General features: G+C 39.2%; 1 protein-coding gene across 1 annotated transcript; it reads right to left on the bottom strand.

Annotated features, from left to right (window-relative positions):
- Positions 1 to 8,872: 8,872 nt before the first annotated feature.
- On the bottom strand, positions 8,873 to 16,819 carry LOC116200399. Its single transcript, XM_031531245.1, has 3 exons — positions 16,603 to 16,819; positions 11,489 to 12,085; positions 8,873 to 9,372 (listed from the first exon to the last, which is right to left on the bottom strand). Exons 1-3 carry the CDS (start codon positions 16,817 to 16,819, stop codon positions 9,173 to 9,175), a joined length of 1,014 nt encoding a protein of 337 aa, XP_031387105.1. The 3' UTR covers positions 8,873 to 9,172.
- Positions 16,820 to 17,055: the final 236 nt, after the last annotated feature.

Here is a 17,055-nt window from a genome sequence, read left to right as displayed (position 1 = left end):
GGACCAAAAGAAATTTATCTTATTAAGTCAATAAAGTCAATGGAATATAGTGTCTATTTTGCTTAAGATTGGGGTAGAGTGTCATTAAATAAAACCTCATGGGAGGAGAATGCATTTTACCCTAATTTTTTTTTACTGTTTATGAATTAAAGTCCAGCTATTTGAATCAAAATATGTCTACATAAGTTGAATTATGTAAGTTGTTATTCACATGTATATATTCAATGTATTCATAATAAAAATTTCAAAAAATTTCGAATTTTTTCGATTAAAATAATGAGTAGCAAGTAACTGGAAAGGAAAATTTATTAAATGTATGTTTATGTGTATTAAATGTATATATTTATGTGCTATTACTCTATGCCAATTTACAATAATACTCCAAATCTAATTATCATAATTAAAGAAAGTTACTTATTATGGACAAAAATGGAAAGTAAAGTGAGACGAAAACTCTTTTCGAATTTTGCAATGGTAGAGAAGAGAAAAAATAATAATGTCAAAAGAAAAAGGGGTATATATGGGTAATTTCTCTTCAAGAAAGTGGATAGAGTTTTTTTAAATTTTTTAAAGTCTGTTCACCTTTGGAAAAATCTTGAGTAAAATGAATTGCCTAAGGTTTGGGGAAATAACACTCAACCCCATTTGTTGATAAAATATGCACTTAGCTCCTCTCTTTTTTTTTGACAACGATAAGTTTATTTTTCTCGGATCCATGAACACCCCACAAATCCATAGATCTAGGTAAGTCCAGCACATGTGTGGGTGACCTCACCAACGGCTACGCGCGCAAGAGAGGATTCGAACTTACGACATTGTGGACTACTTACAAAGCGTACGAAAGTCCTAACCACTCGTGCTAACCCTTGGGGGTTTAACTCCATTTGTTTTATTTAACCAAATCATTATTTTTGGAAAAGAAAATGCTAAATGAGGTCATAATTTTTGGGTTTACTTTTTTTTAAGGCTATACATTTTTTTTATTGAATAATGCTCACATTATATAAAATTCTTATTTTTGAAATATTTTCTTTATTTTGAAAAATCAAAAATTGAAAATACAAATAAAATTTAAAAACTACGAATAGAGAGAAGAGAAGAAAGGGTGGTTAACGTTTTGTTTGGTTTGTTAGTGTGATTTTAAAATAACACTTTAATTTAATTCTACCCACAATAAAACAAAATAACCCATACAAAGTCAAATGGTGGATCCCATTTATACCACTTTTTTTTTTCCACAACAAAACAAAATAACTTATACAAAGTCAAAGGTGGGCCCCATACATAACCATTTATACAACTCTTTTTTAAAATCAAAATTTGATTTTTAAATGTTTCTTACAAACCAAATCAAATATAAAGCATCATCGGATACCATTGTCCAAGGTGATGTCAATGTAGGATGCTAGAGGCATCATCTTGCACAGTGATGGTTGAAGGCGAGCCATCAATGATGGAATCGGTACAATAAAAAGAATCATATCCACAAATAAGTGCATCGGTTTTTGAACTGTGTAATCACATAAAATGGCTGTTGGATGGTGACCGCCTACGACGATCACCTAAAGCAACGTTGCCGGAGGCCTCTCTCTCTCTCTCTCTCTCTCTTTAATCCCCTTCTTTTTTTTCACTTTTGTTATTTCTAAAATTACATAAAATATTTTAAAAGTAAGAAAGAATTTACAAGAACTTTTTGCATGAACTTTTTGCATGAACTTTTTAAAAGTAAATGCATCGTCTTAACAAAAAGATTCAAAATTTATGGCCCAAATTTGTATTTTCTTAAAAAAATCGATGGTTAGTCAAAGAAATCAAAAAAAGGTTAAGTGCATATTTTTTTAAATAAATGGGGTTATGTGCTATTTCTTCAAATCTCAAGGGAGAGTGCATTTTATCCAAAAATCTTTTTTATTTTTCATTTCACTTCTCTTCTCATTTTCTAAATTTATTTTTCTAAAGAAAAATAAGAGATTATGTTTACTCAACGAAAATTGAGAGAAACTTTCAAATCAAAGAAATGAGAATTGATATAACTAAACAAAGAAAAAATAAATGATAAAAAAAACCTTATAATTAAAGAGAAGAAAATTGAAAAACTATTAAACGTACTTCTCTGAATTGTTTTGAATTTAGGGAATTAAAAATATTTTTTCTTAAAAACACTATTCTTCATTTTGGTTGAATATACACATGTTCTACAATTTTACATTTCTTCTGAAAAATTTTCAAAAAAATTGGAAATTTTTTTCCAAATAAACCGGGCCTTAGTTTCTTCTTTTTCTTTTTTTATAATTTAAACTTTGGTAATTCCTTTTCTTGAAATTTTTTAAGGCCATTCTTGTAAATTTACTTTGACATGATGTTTTCTCTTTATTATAATTATAATATAATAATAGTAATATATAGTAATTACTATATCTATAATATAATATAGACAGCATTTCATAATTTTTAGTAGTTCATTTTGCATGACACATACATTGTTTTATTTAAATTTTTAGAGCTATGAAATCCCGTGCATAGCGCGGATACTCTAGTAAATATAAAGGGGAAAACCACGGCTGAAAAACAATGTACTATTTTGGGCCGGACCTGACATGAGCCAATGTTGATCCAATCCAACTGAGGTCGGCCCGTGATCAAGTCCAACAACGAAACTCTCTTCACGAATAATTTGCCGTCTTTCCTTCCTGCTGAGGGAGATGGAGAATCTCAGTAAATTTCCGTCCAACTGCTACCTCCGTCCAGATTTCGGTCCTGGCAACTGCGCATCTCCTGTCTTTCCAGCTTTTAAGACGCAGGTAGAAATCCTCATTTCTGAATCCCTGGTATTTCGGTGTGTTTGTCGAAATCTTAGTCTTGAGCTTGACGCACGTTGATGTGTTCCAAATTTTTGTTGGTTGTATATGCATCGCTCATTTCTCTTTTATTTTATTTTTTTAGAGGTTAATCGGTGGCTAGAATCATATTATTCGGAAGTAAATTAGAGTGCCGAATCTTCGGTATTTGTAGATGACATGAGGAGTGTAACTGTGTAGGAGAGTGTATGAGTAATAGAAGATGATATGCGATCATAGATTTCTATTTGTAATTATTGTATTCTAGGCATGTATTGATATACATTTATATACTTTCCTTTAACAATCATGTACAGTGTCTATATAATAGACTATACTCACCTCACCTAAACTGCGAGGATTTAGCCATTCTTTCTCTATTTTTTATGGTATCAGAGCTCTAGCAGGGTAACACCCACTTGGTTCGACTCCTTGCTTCTGCTTATTCTTCTTACTCACCTATTCCTCATTTGTTTTCTCTTTGACATCAATGGCTGACAGTTCTTCCACCTTAACTCTCATGACTCTTCCTCCTTAACTCTCATGACTCTTCCCTCTTCTTCTTCAAACTCCACTACTCTTCCTTCATCCTCTCCAACCATACATGTCAAGCTAAATGGCAGGAATTATCCATATTGGAAAGGAGAAATGACTCCTCTGCTTACGACATATGGGCTGCTCGATTATGTTGAGGGAAGAATCACAATACCGAGCAAAACCACAACTGGAGTAGATGGTACAGTCATGCAAAATTCTGATTATCTCAATTGGCAGTCAAGGGATAATTTTGCTCTTACCTGAATAATGTTGGCAGTCACTGAAGAAATCGGTGTAACCATTCTCTCTGCTAGAACGTCCTCTAAAGCCTGGACGTCGCTTGTTGCTGCCTTCCTCACCCAAACTGCTGCACAAGAAGACCTCCTTGATCAACAATGGCGTGACCTAAAAAAAGGAGACCAATCGATGGCAAAATTCATTAACTTGGTAAAGGAGCATGCCCTACGATATGCACATATTGGAAAGCCAAAGACTTTTGCAGAAATCAACAAGCGCGTCTACACAGGACTTGGTCCCGATTGGGAACCGATCGTCCTTGCCCAGTCGGAGAGAATGCTCCCTATGACCACGGAAGAACTTCAGTCTCTTCTGGTCGGCCATGAGGAGCGTCGTCTCTATATAGCAGTTCAAAACATGACGTCATCAACTGCGCCATCTCCCGCACCTTTCTCAAGTCTTCTGGGTCCCCGGCTGAGATTAACTATGCGAATAGCTGTGGCAACTAAGGGAATCATGGCAATTGGAATGGGAAAGGAAAATGATGGAAGGGGAAAGGCAAGGGCGGCTTTGGGAGGAATTCGTTCGGAGATGGGGCGAGCAGAGACACGGGAGGAGCTAAGTTGGGTAGAGGAGGAGAAGCTCTCGGGTTAGACATGCAATTTAATTCGATTTTCAGGTCGGGTCGATATGTGGGCTAAATTTGCGATCCGCGTACTGGGCTGGCTGAGCCTTTCCAACACCAGCCCACCTCGCTTGCTTATTCAGCTCGCAGCCCAGCTCCATTCAGCAACCATGCTCTTGGGCCGGCTCAGTACATTGGGCCCAGATCCCCAGTCCTTTATCAGCTGTGTAATCGTGCGGGCCACACCGCACCTTTTTGTCAATTCAGTTCTATTTCTGAGGCACAAGCTCATATAACCCACGGTTCCTCTCCAGGACTCCATGACCTCGACTGGTATATGGACTCAGGTGCTACATATCATGTGACGTCCGACTTATCCAATCTTAATCTCCGTGATGACATTCCGACTTCAGATAATGTCTTCGTAGGTGATGGTAAAGCACTCTCGATTCTAGCCTCCAGTTCCTCTACTATTAAAATTTTTCAACGCCCTTTACACTTAAATCATATTCTATATGCATCACATATTTCCAAAAATCTTATCTCTATATATAAATTTGCCAAGGATAATAGATGTTTCTTTGAGCTTCACCTGGACTGTTTTCTTGTGAAGGATCTTCATACCCGCCAGGAGCTTATGCGTGGTCCAGTTAAGGACGGGCTCTATTGCTTTCACCAGAGAGACATGCACACTGATAGTCCACAAGCTCATATGTTCACATCTAGTTCTAGTATCCTATGGCATCAGCGTCTTGGTCACTCATCCTTTCCCATTATTCGTCGTACTTTGAATCATTCTTGTTCTCTCAATAACGACCATGTTGACTATGTTTGTTCTGCTTGTCAACAAGGGAAAATAATAAATAACTCATTTCCTTTGACTCATCATAAGAGCACTTCCTTATTTGAGCTTATTCATACTGATATTTGAGGACCTGCACCAGTTACCTCACATACTGGTCATCATTACTATATTCATTTTCTTGATGATTATAGTAAGTTCTCTTGGTTCTATGTCTTAAAATCTTGACATGATGTGCTTCGTGTTTTCTGTGCATTTCGTCTTCAAATTGAGAATATTTATGGACATCGAATCAAATATTTTCAGTTTGATGGTGCTAAGGAATTTTTATTTGTAGATTTCCAGTCTGAATTATAGAGTCATGTCATCTTTCACCGAATCTCCTGTCCTCATGTCCCTCAACAAAATGGGTCTGCTGAACGCAAGCATTGTCATATTGTTGACATGGGTCTTTCATTACTCTTTCATTCTTCGCTTCCAACACAATTCTGGGACTATGCTTTTGAAACCGCCATATATATTATCAATTGACTACCTACCAAGTCTCTTGGTTTCAAATTACTGTATGAAGTCCTCAATGGTCATGCTCTTGATTACTCCAATTCACGGGTATTTGGATGTCTTTGTTATCCATATCTTCGTTCCTACACTCGTCATAAGTTAGAATCACGGTCTCAGCCTTGTATCTTTCTAGGGTATCCCTATCACTATCAAAGATATAGGTGTCTCAATCTCGTCACAGGTCGAATTTTCCTGTCAACTAAGGTAGTCTTTGATGAGCATTCTTTTCCTTATAGGACAGCGTTGCCTATCTCAGAGAGAGCTATAGGGTCCTCCTATAGGCCCGTATGTGTTGTTGGTACGTCTATTCCCTCTTCTTCTAGTACCACCATCACTCATATTCATGTTTCCTCATATGTTTCACTACCACTTCACAACTCTCATAACTTTACCACCTCTCCCACTGATCCACTAGTGTCTACTCTTGAGAATCCTGACTAGTCTGCAAGTTCTACAGTACCGGCTGAGGATATTGTGGGTTCTAAAGATGTACCTATTCCTCATAATACACACAGGATGACCACGCGATCCAAGGATAGAACTCTTCCTCCTCCGCGTTTTATGATATCTTGTCATCCTTCTGCTTTCATTGTCTCTGCAGAATTATAGGAGCCTCAATCGTTTGCTCAAGCACGTAAACATTTGGCTTGGCAAGCAGCAATGCAAGAGGAGTATACAACACTACTTCATAATAATACGTGGGATCTTGTTCTAAAGATGTACCTATTCCTCATAATACACACAGGATGACCACGCGATCCAAGGATAGAACTCTTCCTCCTCCGCGTTTTATGATATCTTGTCATCCTTCTGCTTTCATTGTCTTTGCAGAATTATAGGAGCCTCAATCGTTTGCTCAAGCACGTAAACATTTGGCTTGGCAAGCAGCAATGCAAGAGGAGTATACAACACTACTTCATAATAATACGTGGGATCTTGTTCCACCATCTCCTGCTCATAATATCGTTGGCTTTAAATGGGTCTATCGTATCAAACAGAAGGCTGATGGCACCATTGATCGCTACAAGGCTTGACTGGTGGCAAAAGGGTTTAATCAGAGGGAAGTGGTCGATTATTCAGAAACGTTCAGTCCAATTATCAAGCCGGTCACCATTCGGACAGTCCTTTCCATTGTTGTTTCTTCTTAGTGGCCTATTCGATAGCTGGATGTCAAGAATGCGTTTCTCCATGGCTATCTCACTGAAGAAGTCTATATGGCCCAATCTCCTGGTTTTGTTGATCCCTTCCGTCCTGATCATGTATGCAGACTCCGTCGCTCTCTGTATGGGCTTAAGCAAGCTCCTAGGGCTTGGTTTCAACAACTCAACACCTATCTTCAGCGTCTTGGCTTCTCAGATTCCAAGGCCGATTCCTCTCTTTTCACGCTCCGGGGACCACAATACATTGTTTATCTCCTAGTCTACATTGATGACATCACTCTGACTGGGACTCCAAGAGCACCTTGTCAGTCGATAATCACTACCCTACAGAAGGAGTTTGCTATGAAGGATCTTGGCTCGCTTCATTTCTTTCTTGGCATGGAGGCTCGCAGGGGTTCCACTGGACTCTATCTCACTTAGTTCAAATATATTCATGACATCCTTGTTCGCACCTCTATGCGAGATTGCAAGCCTATCAGCTCCCCTATTACTACAGGATCTCAGCTCTCTCTTCATGATGGAAGTTCTTTTGAGGATCCCTTACTCTACATAAGTGTAGTGGGCAGCTTGCAGTATCTTTCTCTGACTAGACCTGACATTGCCTATGCAGTTAATCAAGTCTGTCAGTTCATGCACTGTACTACCACTACTCACTGGCAAGTCGTGAAAAAAATCTTGCAGTATCTAAAGGGAACCATCAGTCATGGACTTCATCTTCATCCCAGTTCTACATCGTCCATTCATGGTTTTTCTAACGCTGATTGGGCAGGAAATCCTGATGATCGTCGCTCAGTCAGTGGGTTTGTAATTTTTCTTGGGAACAATCTAGTCTCTTGGAGCTCCAAGAAACAGCGGACTGTAGCTTGGTCTAGTACTAAGTCAGAGTATAAAAGTCTCGCAAATGCCACTGTGGAGATCTTATGGCTACAGTCCCTTCTTAAAGAACTGGGAATATCGCAACATCATCCTCCCACTCTCTAGTGTGACAATATTTCTGCGATTTACCTTACGGTGAATCCTATCTTTCATGCCAGAACTAAGCACATTGAGATTGATTATCACTTTGTGCGAGAGAGATTCATGGGTAAGCAACTTTTTATTCGTTTTATCAACTCCAGTGATCAGCTAGCTAATGGACTCACAAAAGGTTTATCGTCATCCCGCTTTGCTGATATTCGATCCAAGCTTTACGTGGAGACTTCCCCGTTCGGCTTGCCAGGGAGTAATAGAGGATGATATGCGATCGTAGATTTCCATTTATAATTGCTATATTCTAGGCATGTATCGATATACATTTATGTACTTTCCTTTAACAATCATGTACAGTGTCTATATAATAGAATATACTCTCCTCACCTAAACCGTGAGGATTCAACCATTCTTTCTCTATTCTTTAATGAGTAAAATGAGTGTCTTTTTGCGGACAGTTTCAATTGCTAGTCTGGTTGGACTCGTGATAAACTTACCTTCGAGTCAAGTGCAGCACGTGAATCTATCTGTCTGACGGAATAAGCCCAATGTTGAAACGTAATTTGCAATTATGATACAATTACTTTATAGTAAAGAAAGCATAATTTAGAAGTCTTGCAACCTCCATTGAAGAAGAGATGTTCAAATTGAACTCTACGTGCAAGTTGTCATCCAATGAATTGAAGAGAAATTCCCAAATTCCCAAATTCCCTAGGAGTTCTTTCTATGGGGCGACGACTACAAACATTAAGATGTAAGTGCTCACATGTTGGTGCTCAGAAAAATCGAGATCGAGAGATCAGAATAGCTGTCGAGTTTTTGTGCTGCAATCGGATTCTGCTTTTCGTGCTTCAATTGGCTGTATAGATCGATGAGCAACCGATTCATTCTAAAATGAAGCCAATAATGTCTCATCAGTTCATTACGAGCAATCGGCTCTTCAATCGGGAGGAAATATCACGATTCTTTCAAATGTCATTCTAGAACGAACAACGATTTTTTTTTGTTTAGTTTATTTAAACAGATGTAATTGTAGAAATAAGTGAGAGTTCCCCAAATGTTTTAATATCATAACGCCTTACCTTTCCTTTCACTTCCTCTTTCAGCTTTTTATGTGAATCCGCATTGTGGGCATGGAGCAATGTGCAAGAAGAACCTTATGGTGAAAGTTACATCAGCATTGAATTGGTGGTGGGTCCACAACCATACAAGATGACATATATTTACACGTGATCTGTCCTCTGATGGAACCCCCTTTACTTAGCAGTAGCGATGGACTGACCATATATATCATATCTAGCTTGATATCGACACGATTCAAAATAGTTGTGTACAATGTAAATGCCATGGCTTTGCTTTATGATAATGTAAGCTCGCCATGTTAAGGTTGCAGGACACTAACAACTCATTATTATTGCAGTAAGTAGGTGGGGGTTCGAGGCCTTCAGGCACGATGCCCAGGTAGGGATGATGCTGCATTGTGGTTGGACCAGACGAATACCCTCCAGAAAGGCCGCTGCTTGCGCTTCCCGTGGTTAGGGGCCATGGTCTCTGTCTCCGATCTTCGCAGCATTTCCCACATCACCTGTACGTCCTCATATCCACAGGTTTGTACATCGTCGTGCAGCTTCAGAAGCCCAGCACCTGAAAGCAGAGGACGAAGCTTTGGTTCAGTAGCATGCGAAAGCTTAACCTGATGGAGCAACACATAAGGTAAATATTGCTGACCATTTAATCATAAATACTTGGGACTTCAATACTGGTTCAAGATACCAAGTGATGGTCCCCGGTTCAAAGGCGGCCTGAGATCTAGGTATCTAGAATGTCCAGATTTAAATCTTAAACGGGCATATTTAAGACGTAAAACCTGCTTATTGAGGCTCTGTAGGAGATCTGGCAAGGCCGGTTTGTATATGCAATAGAAATAGAGACCTCGTTCTGTTTATTCTTGTTTGCACACATACCGGATACTTTTGGTGCTGTTGCCATCATTTAGACCATATCTAAGCGATAAGGATATAAACCTGTCCCAAAGCGATGCTGGTCCTGTCTTCAGAAACAGACTGCTCTCTCGGCCAAAGGGGGCTGGTCACAACATAGCTGACAGTGTTACATTGCAGTGGAGGGGTAGGAGTTTCCTTAAGGCTTTCTCCGATGGGGGTGTCTCTCCTTGTCTCTGATCTGGGCCCACACTACCACATAGGCACCATGTCAGACAGAGATAGATTCTAAAGAAAAGGAGAGACACATACTCCATCCGTATCTCTAATTTTAGTGCTTCTGATCCGGGCTCACATTAAATGCTTATAACTACTATTATATATGATTAATATATATTCTTAATAGTTTTAATTAATTAAATTAATTAAAATTTACAAAAAAATACAAAATAAATAAATTAAATTAGTACAAAAATAAATTCGATTTCTCCGGTGTCCGTTGACTGCAACCGCCACAAATCTGGCTGTTGCATCCAATTAAGAAAAAAAAAATTAAAAGTGAGGGCAGGGGCTGCCGCGTGAGGCCCTGGGGGGCCGCCACGCAGCAGTCTCGTATTGGCTGCCCAGTGCCTCTGCCCATAGACGCACTGCTGGTCAGAGACGCGCGCGCCTCCTCCGGGCGCCAGGGCAGGCAGCCAGTGGAGGCAGCCTACCGGTGCTTACTGGAACCATTATGGCAGAGGCTTTCCGTACGATTGATAGAAACCGATGAAGGCCCACTTTGCAAGGAATCTTTTGAACTTGTGACCCAGAATTTTCATTTCCATAGGAGAGTTGAAGAAGTGTACTAAAGGAGTCCCACCGAAAGGGACTCCACCACGGGCCATTTTTTTTTTTTTTAAGGTCATGAGGAGGCCCCCCATTTATTTGAAATTTGTAGTCTAAATACAATGCAGCTGTTCGGCTAAGTAAGATTTTTTTTTAAGTGCTTAAATAGTTATCTTCTTGTTAGGTGGCGACTTGCGAGCATGGGAAATAGTTGTCCAAAAATCAACAGTGACCCATCGAGGAGTCGGTGATCATCTACACAGCGGCCATTATTAGAGGTTGATGTTACTAAGCTTTGCATGATCTATGGCACAAGTACAATCATTGTGGTCTAAAATTAAGGGTATCGCGACACGAAGTGTCGTGTCGGAGGTAGATGGAGACCTTATCTGCAGCTAGTCGCGTCAATATTCCTGTTCGTTTTTATCCTGTTCTTGGAAATATGGAGAGCAATCTTGGAGTATAGCTTTTGATTTTATTTGACAAGATGATTAGAAGTTTTAACTCAAGTCTATCAATTTGGATAATTCAGAGACTGGTAAATGCAGGGAGTTTCATTTTGCCCTGAGGACTGTTACCATATTTGATGGTAATGGCAGTTCGGTAACATCTGTACTTTTTTTGCACAGGGAGGAAAGCGGAAACAACCACTGGATCCTGCTTCTTTCGAACGCAAGAATTTCATCCTCCCTCCGATAAATCGGGAATCTAAACAGAGTTTCATTCTAATCTCATTCCCGGTCGTTCGACTTATTATTCGACTTTCCCCACTTGCTTATATTTTTGTGCTGCATAGAATTTGCCACTTCAGGCAAAGATACCGAATATATTATTAATGCCTGAATGTTGCACTTCCAGAGCAGCTATGAGTCATATATTCCTTTGATCTTTGGAATGAACAAAACAAACAAATAAATAAAACAAATGATGCCGTGTCGCGCCGCGCGACACGAACACAGGATATAGAGCTTATTAGGATACTGATTACTGACCTTTCTCGCGGGACTTGACCCGGGTTGAGACCGCGAACCAGAGCCTCCGGACGGGGAAGACCATCTTGTGCCACCAGTCCATGAGCTTGTCCTTCACTTTGACGGGCCTCTTCCTGCTCTTCTTCCTCCTGCTCCCGCCCCCTGCGAGTCTCACCGCTATCGTCCTTAACCCGGCCAGTCCTGTTCCCCGTCTTTCACCTTCCTCTGTGTCTGTCCCCTCTCCCGCTTCCACCTTCCCCAGCAGTCTCCAACCTGCAGGTACGTCCCTCTTTGAGTTTTTGTTTCCACAGAAGCAGAGCACTTTTCTTCTTCTGTTATAGTGGGCAGAAGAAAGGCAGCTGGGACAATCACAGCAATCCCATGATCCTGTGGTTGGACAGAGAGAGAGGGGTGGAGGGGTTGTTGGTTGGGCACTTAGAGATCCATTAACAGAGACGCAGAGGGTGTAAGGAGGAGAGGAAGAGGGGAGGAGGAGACAGTGCTTCTCCACCGGCTGCTGTGTTATAACGCATTTATCTTCCCACCGACACGTGACGGTATCCCTCCACAGCGGACCATAAAATATGATGCTTTTGTTCGGTCTTTTTAATAAGACGGCTCATGATCTCCTTCATTTGCATACGTACAAATACAGTTGCAACTGTATTACGGTCTCCCCTCCCCCCCATAATAACTCTCCTTCAATATTTAGGGCCAAGGTAGTCCTCTCAATTTAGAGTAAATCAATCGAATGCGAGTATCCTCATCCTATTAGTCGTGACTAATCCCGTTTGGAGTTCAATTCTAATTACGAAGTGCTTGGCAAATTGACATTTTTCTTTTATCTAGGATGATTTTTTTTCTCCGTGTGTTTGAAACGGTTCCATAACGTCGGATTCGAAGGTCGAGCTTGTTCAAATTAATTATGAGCTCAATGTTAGCTTGCTTGCTAGGTGAGCTAAGTTTCCGAGCGAATTCATTGAAGTGAGTAGTTGTAATGTTTAAATTTTAGTTAGTAGCAATATTATTATATGTACTAATGAAGACAAACCGTGGCTTATATTGTGTCACACAGCATCCTCCCAAATCCAGCTAACTTAATGGAAGAGTCGTGGCACCTTCGATCCTGACAGATTGTTACTAATTGAAAATTAGCTTTTACTTTTCCGATCAATGAGATTTTTTGATGATCCTATTTTATTAGGTATCATGAGCAAGTACACAAATCAGATTATTACAGATAAAATATAAACGTTTGTCACTCGAATACATATCAAAATTATTATTTTTTATTTTAGAAATTTAATTGATTTTTTCTGGTTATGTCAGAACTATTTAACATTTTTTTTCAACCAAGACAAAGCACTTATACTGCTATTTTATCAAAACTTACAATATATTGCTAATTCTTTTTTAAAAAAGAGTACAGATTAAAATTTGTAACGAGTTATCTAAACTTCAATTAAGTACTACTGCTGCTACCTCCCCGATCAATTCTAACCCGTCTATCACACTGGCCACTCAACTAGTTGAAATTATAAAGGATATAATATTTAGATGCATCGAAGCAATCGATGCGGAGGAAGTAAGGGATAAATTTAAATTCGGAGGGTTCGAGCTTAATTTGGAATGTTATCTTATGGTGTGTGGTGAGCATACGAAAGCAAGAGGAATTTGAATTAAACAACTTTATTTACTTTTGATATGCTTTGACATTTACTTTTTTTTCATTTGTGAACATTTATATCCATAAGTTCAATTGGATTCCGATTAATTCAGTCAAACCGAATCAGTTCACTAAGAGGTAAAACTCTCCAAACATGAATATTTTACATTCATAAGGACTCGAATTCGAGATTTGCTTAAGCGAAACAAACATCGAACCGTTCGAATCAACTAAAGTTGGTATGAACATTTGCTTTTTGATATGCTCGAATCCTCTCAGAGCTGACTTCTCTTTATCTATTATTAGTAATTAATATTAATTATTATAAATCGGGGCGGAAGCGGGGGAATGAGGATTGACGGTGAAAAGCAATTTAGAACGGAATCAATTTCGAAATCAAGATGGCGAACGTTAATCTGTCCCCTTCCCGAAAGTCCTTTTTCAATTATTATTAATAATCATATATATATATATATATATTTATTTAAAGTATGGTGTAGTAGACGCCATAGAAAAGCAGAATAAATATATAAAAGCATAAAACACGTGGGCCAATCCGAACGGACTTTTTTAAAAAAAAATTGAGTGGTGGGGGCTCTGTCATTTTGTATATCTTTATTTATCTTAAATATGTGTCGGGCATTAATTAAGTAAAATTTGAAACGTGTCTGCCGGTTACATGCCCTTACATCAGTTGTTAATTCCATCTTTTAAATACTTTTCTTTTTTTTGAAATTTCTTTTATTAAACATTCGAGAATGAAAAAAGAGAGTATAGCTCTATGACGTACGCTCTCGCATGTTGATTTAGAGATCGCAGATTTGATATCTAGTGAGACTACTCGTGCTGTTTTATTAATTATTGAGAATTTCTCTTTCATTGTATTAAGTATTGAATTTTCTTTATAATAGGAAAAATAAAAGATATTAGAGGGAAAAAGAAAAAGAGAGGAATTTCGTAAGTGTCGGCAAGGTACCGCAGTCCCACGTGGTTAATCACACAACGGCTACGTGTGGTGTGGAAATTGAAAGGGATTGGGTGATGAAGCTCCCCCTCTCAACTCTCACTCCAGTTTTTCCCCCATACATATATCATATGTGCGTGTCTATATATATATATATATATCGAAATGAGGGGTGTTTCGAGCAAAGGACACTTTTGTCTCTTCGTTTGACCTTTCCTCCCTCTCTTGATATTTGGTAATGCGTCACCTGTTACTGTTACTACCACTCGTGGTTGTTGATAGTGTATTATCAATTACGTGCTGCGGTTGTTGCTACATTACATGTCGATTTAACTCTGTTCGAAAATGATGCACTATTTATTGTCTTAGGAGTTTCCTTCATCCATGTTACTTTAATTTGATTCTGAAGAAGGGTATGCTAGAAAAACGACGTTAAAAAGTTTTTCTTTTTTATATATAATTTAAGACACAATGTTTCTTTTCTTTTTGGTAATTTGCACTGGATGGAGGTTAATGGTCATTATCTTTTCAAGAACAAAATTAAAGATGATTTGATAAAATTCACGCGCACTTCTTTAAAATTTTAAAACGATACTCACCTCCTTCTCTTAAAATATGACATTTACTATTTTTTTCTCTTAAAATAATTATTTTTTATTTCAAAACTACGAGGAAATTGCAGCTTCGAGAAGATGGGAGTTGCCGGTTAGGAGAATTTGTGCACAATGTGAGAATCACGATTTCAGTAAAGAATTTGGGTCGGAATCCACTTCCTACCACGAAGAATCTTCGAGTTCGAGTCTCCTTTCAAATCCGACCGCCTTTCCATGACTCGTAAGGAGGGTTCTCGGGTTGGTGCCTAAAAGTCCCATCCGACGTTCAAGTTAAGATAGTGTTTTTAGAGACTAGTAAAGATTATTTGTCCTTGGTTACCTTAAGAATTTCCTTGTATATACGTGCCCATAGGGATGATTATGTAGACGGTAGGAAAATTAATTGGGCCTTGGTGGTGAACCTGAAGGCCTTCATGGGTCATTATCAACCAATTTGAGGCTTCCGCAGTATTAAATGTCATTATACGGGCGAAATTTAACTAGATATCGCCGTAATAGAATTACGGACAATGAAGCGTAGTCTAGAACTAGTGTGGAACTTGGATTTATAGCAGTTATTCCTCGAGGTAAATTTCGAGGTAGTTGTTCGCTTTTTTATGATGGTTAGGCTGAGGTGGACTCGAATGAAGCTCTTCTTCGAGATATTTGAAATCATCTTTAGTCAAGACTGGGGCATTCTTCCCATGCGTTTTTTGGTGAGAGAGGGGGGTGAATTCATGTGGTATCTCGGGGGCCCTGGCCTCGGCACTTGCCCTCGCTGCAGAGGGCACCCGCCTCAAGCACTATGCATCTGTGCAAGCATTCGTTAGGGACAATGCCCAGCCATTAGCGGTTGGCCGGGTGGGCTCGAAGAGCGCCACGCGACCAATTGCTTTTGACTTTTTTTTTGGTGGGTGGGGGGGGGGGGGGGGGGGGGGGGGGGGAGGGGGAGTGTGAGACCCGTTGCTCGCCACAAATTCACTTCTTTTTTTCTTTTTTAATGAAAAGGGTGGGCCTTCAAAGGGTGCCCATCATTTAAGCGATGAGTGCCTCTTTAGGTGTGGGTGCGGGTGCCTCTTTGGGTGATGTGAAACCTACGCGGAGTTGTGTGAGCTTCAAATGACACCCAAATGTTAGCTAATCTTTCAATCTACTTATAAAAATCACTTATAGAGTACACAATAAAATTTGATTTACCTGTGAATGATCATATAAACCTATCGGAGTCCCACGAGCAGGTGACAGGTGCTTCGGTGATTGATTGTAGGACATAGGGGATGGTTGGTTTGATGATTGAATGTAGGTCCTCAAGAACGAATGGCTCCAACTATCATGGTTCTATAATTCAGTATCCCTACGGTTGATGCTTTTCTTCTTGCTCTGTTTGTCACTCATCTGCATTAGTAGAACATTAAAATTATTTGATTAGTGCATAATATAGTGAAGAACAATCATATTTATCAGTCTTATGAATTGAACGATTGTATTCAAAAATTACCTAATGTACAAAACATCAAGTTGGAAATAATATTAAAAAAATCAAGTTTTCTCATGAATCATTCATTCCAAATCCTAATGCCGAAGCTCATTAAGTTCATCTTTATCATCGTTTGAATCCACATAATCATCCTCATTCTCTTGAACTTCATTGCGGCAATCTTCTATCATATCTTTTTGTCGAACATAATCCATTAGGTTATTAGCATCAACTAAGGGGTAAATATGGTCATTGTCGGTTATTGATCCAACATGCAACGACTCTTTATTTTGATAAGCAAGTTCCAATGACTCGTGAACTTCTACATTCCCCCATGGCTTTGTTTTTATAACAACTCGCTGTTGAGATCTACTTCTCTCTTGGCTTGAGTATGACACATAATAGACATGTATTGCATGCGTGTAATAACGAAACGGTTGTAATCCTGAATCCTGCGCCTCTGCTTAACCTCAATAATCTCCGTTTGAGGATACATTCTCGTCCCCGTCTCAGGAGTATGGTAGAACCATTCACAAAAGAATAGGACCACCGTCCTCACAAGTAATCCAGGATATTCCAACTGTATCACCTCTTCCGATATGCCATAATAAGAATGTCCTCCATCCCTCTTCATCGATACTCCAGAATTCATGGTCGTCCTATGTTGGCCGAATTGAGCAGTTTGGAACTTGTAAACATTGACGAAATACATCTAGTGTGTCTTCACACGTATGCTTGGATCTCATGCAAGAGTGCGTAATGTTTCATCGCTAACTTCATTAGTCAAATTAAGTGTATATAAAATGATAACATTCCAATTCTTAGGTTTACATAGGCTTGGAAATATACATCAATCCGATTCGAGTTTGATGTAATGGCCATCTAACC

This window comes from Punica granatum, chromosome 3 (genome assembly GCF_007655135.1).
Source record: "Punica granatum isolate Tunisia-2019 chromosome 3, ASM765513v2, whole genome shotgun sequence".
In the NCBI taxonomy this organism is placed as follows: domain Eukaryota; kingdom Viridiplantae; phylum Streptophyta; class Magnoliopsida; order Myrtales; family Lythraceae; genus Punica; species Punica granatum.
The sequence above is the reverse complement of the archived record's forward strand: the minus strand, read 5'-3'. Positions and strand labels throughout refer to the sequence as shown.

What these genes read in the sequence shown, in the direction of transcription:
- LOC116200399 (XM_031531245.1), bottom strand. Translation starts at nt 16,819, where the DNA reads ATGAATTCTGGAGTATCGATGAAGAGGGATGGAGGACATTCTTATTAT. An exon ending in CAGGATTCAGGATTACAACC is followed by an intron (nt 12,086 to 16,602) that starts GTTTCGTTATTA and finishes GGAGATCATGAG; the next exon opens with CCGTCTTATTAAAAAGACCG. An exon ending in GGTCAAGTCCCGCGAGAAAG is followed by an intron (nt 9,373 to 11,488) that starts GTCAGTAATCAG and finishes CTCTGCTTTCAG; the next exon opens with GTGCTGGGCTTCTGAAGCTG.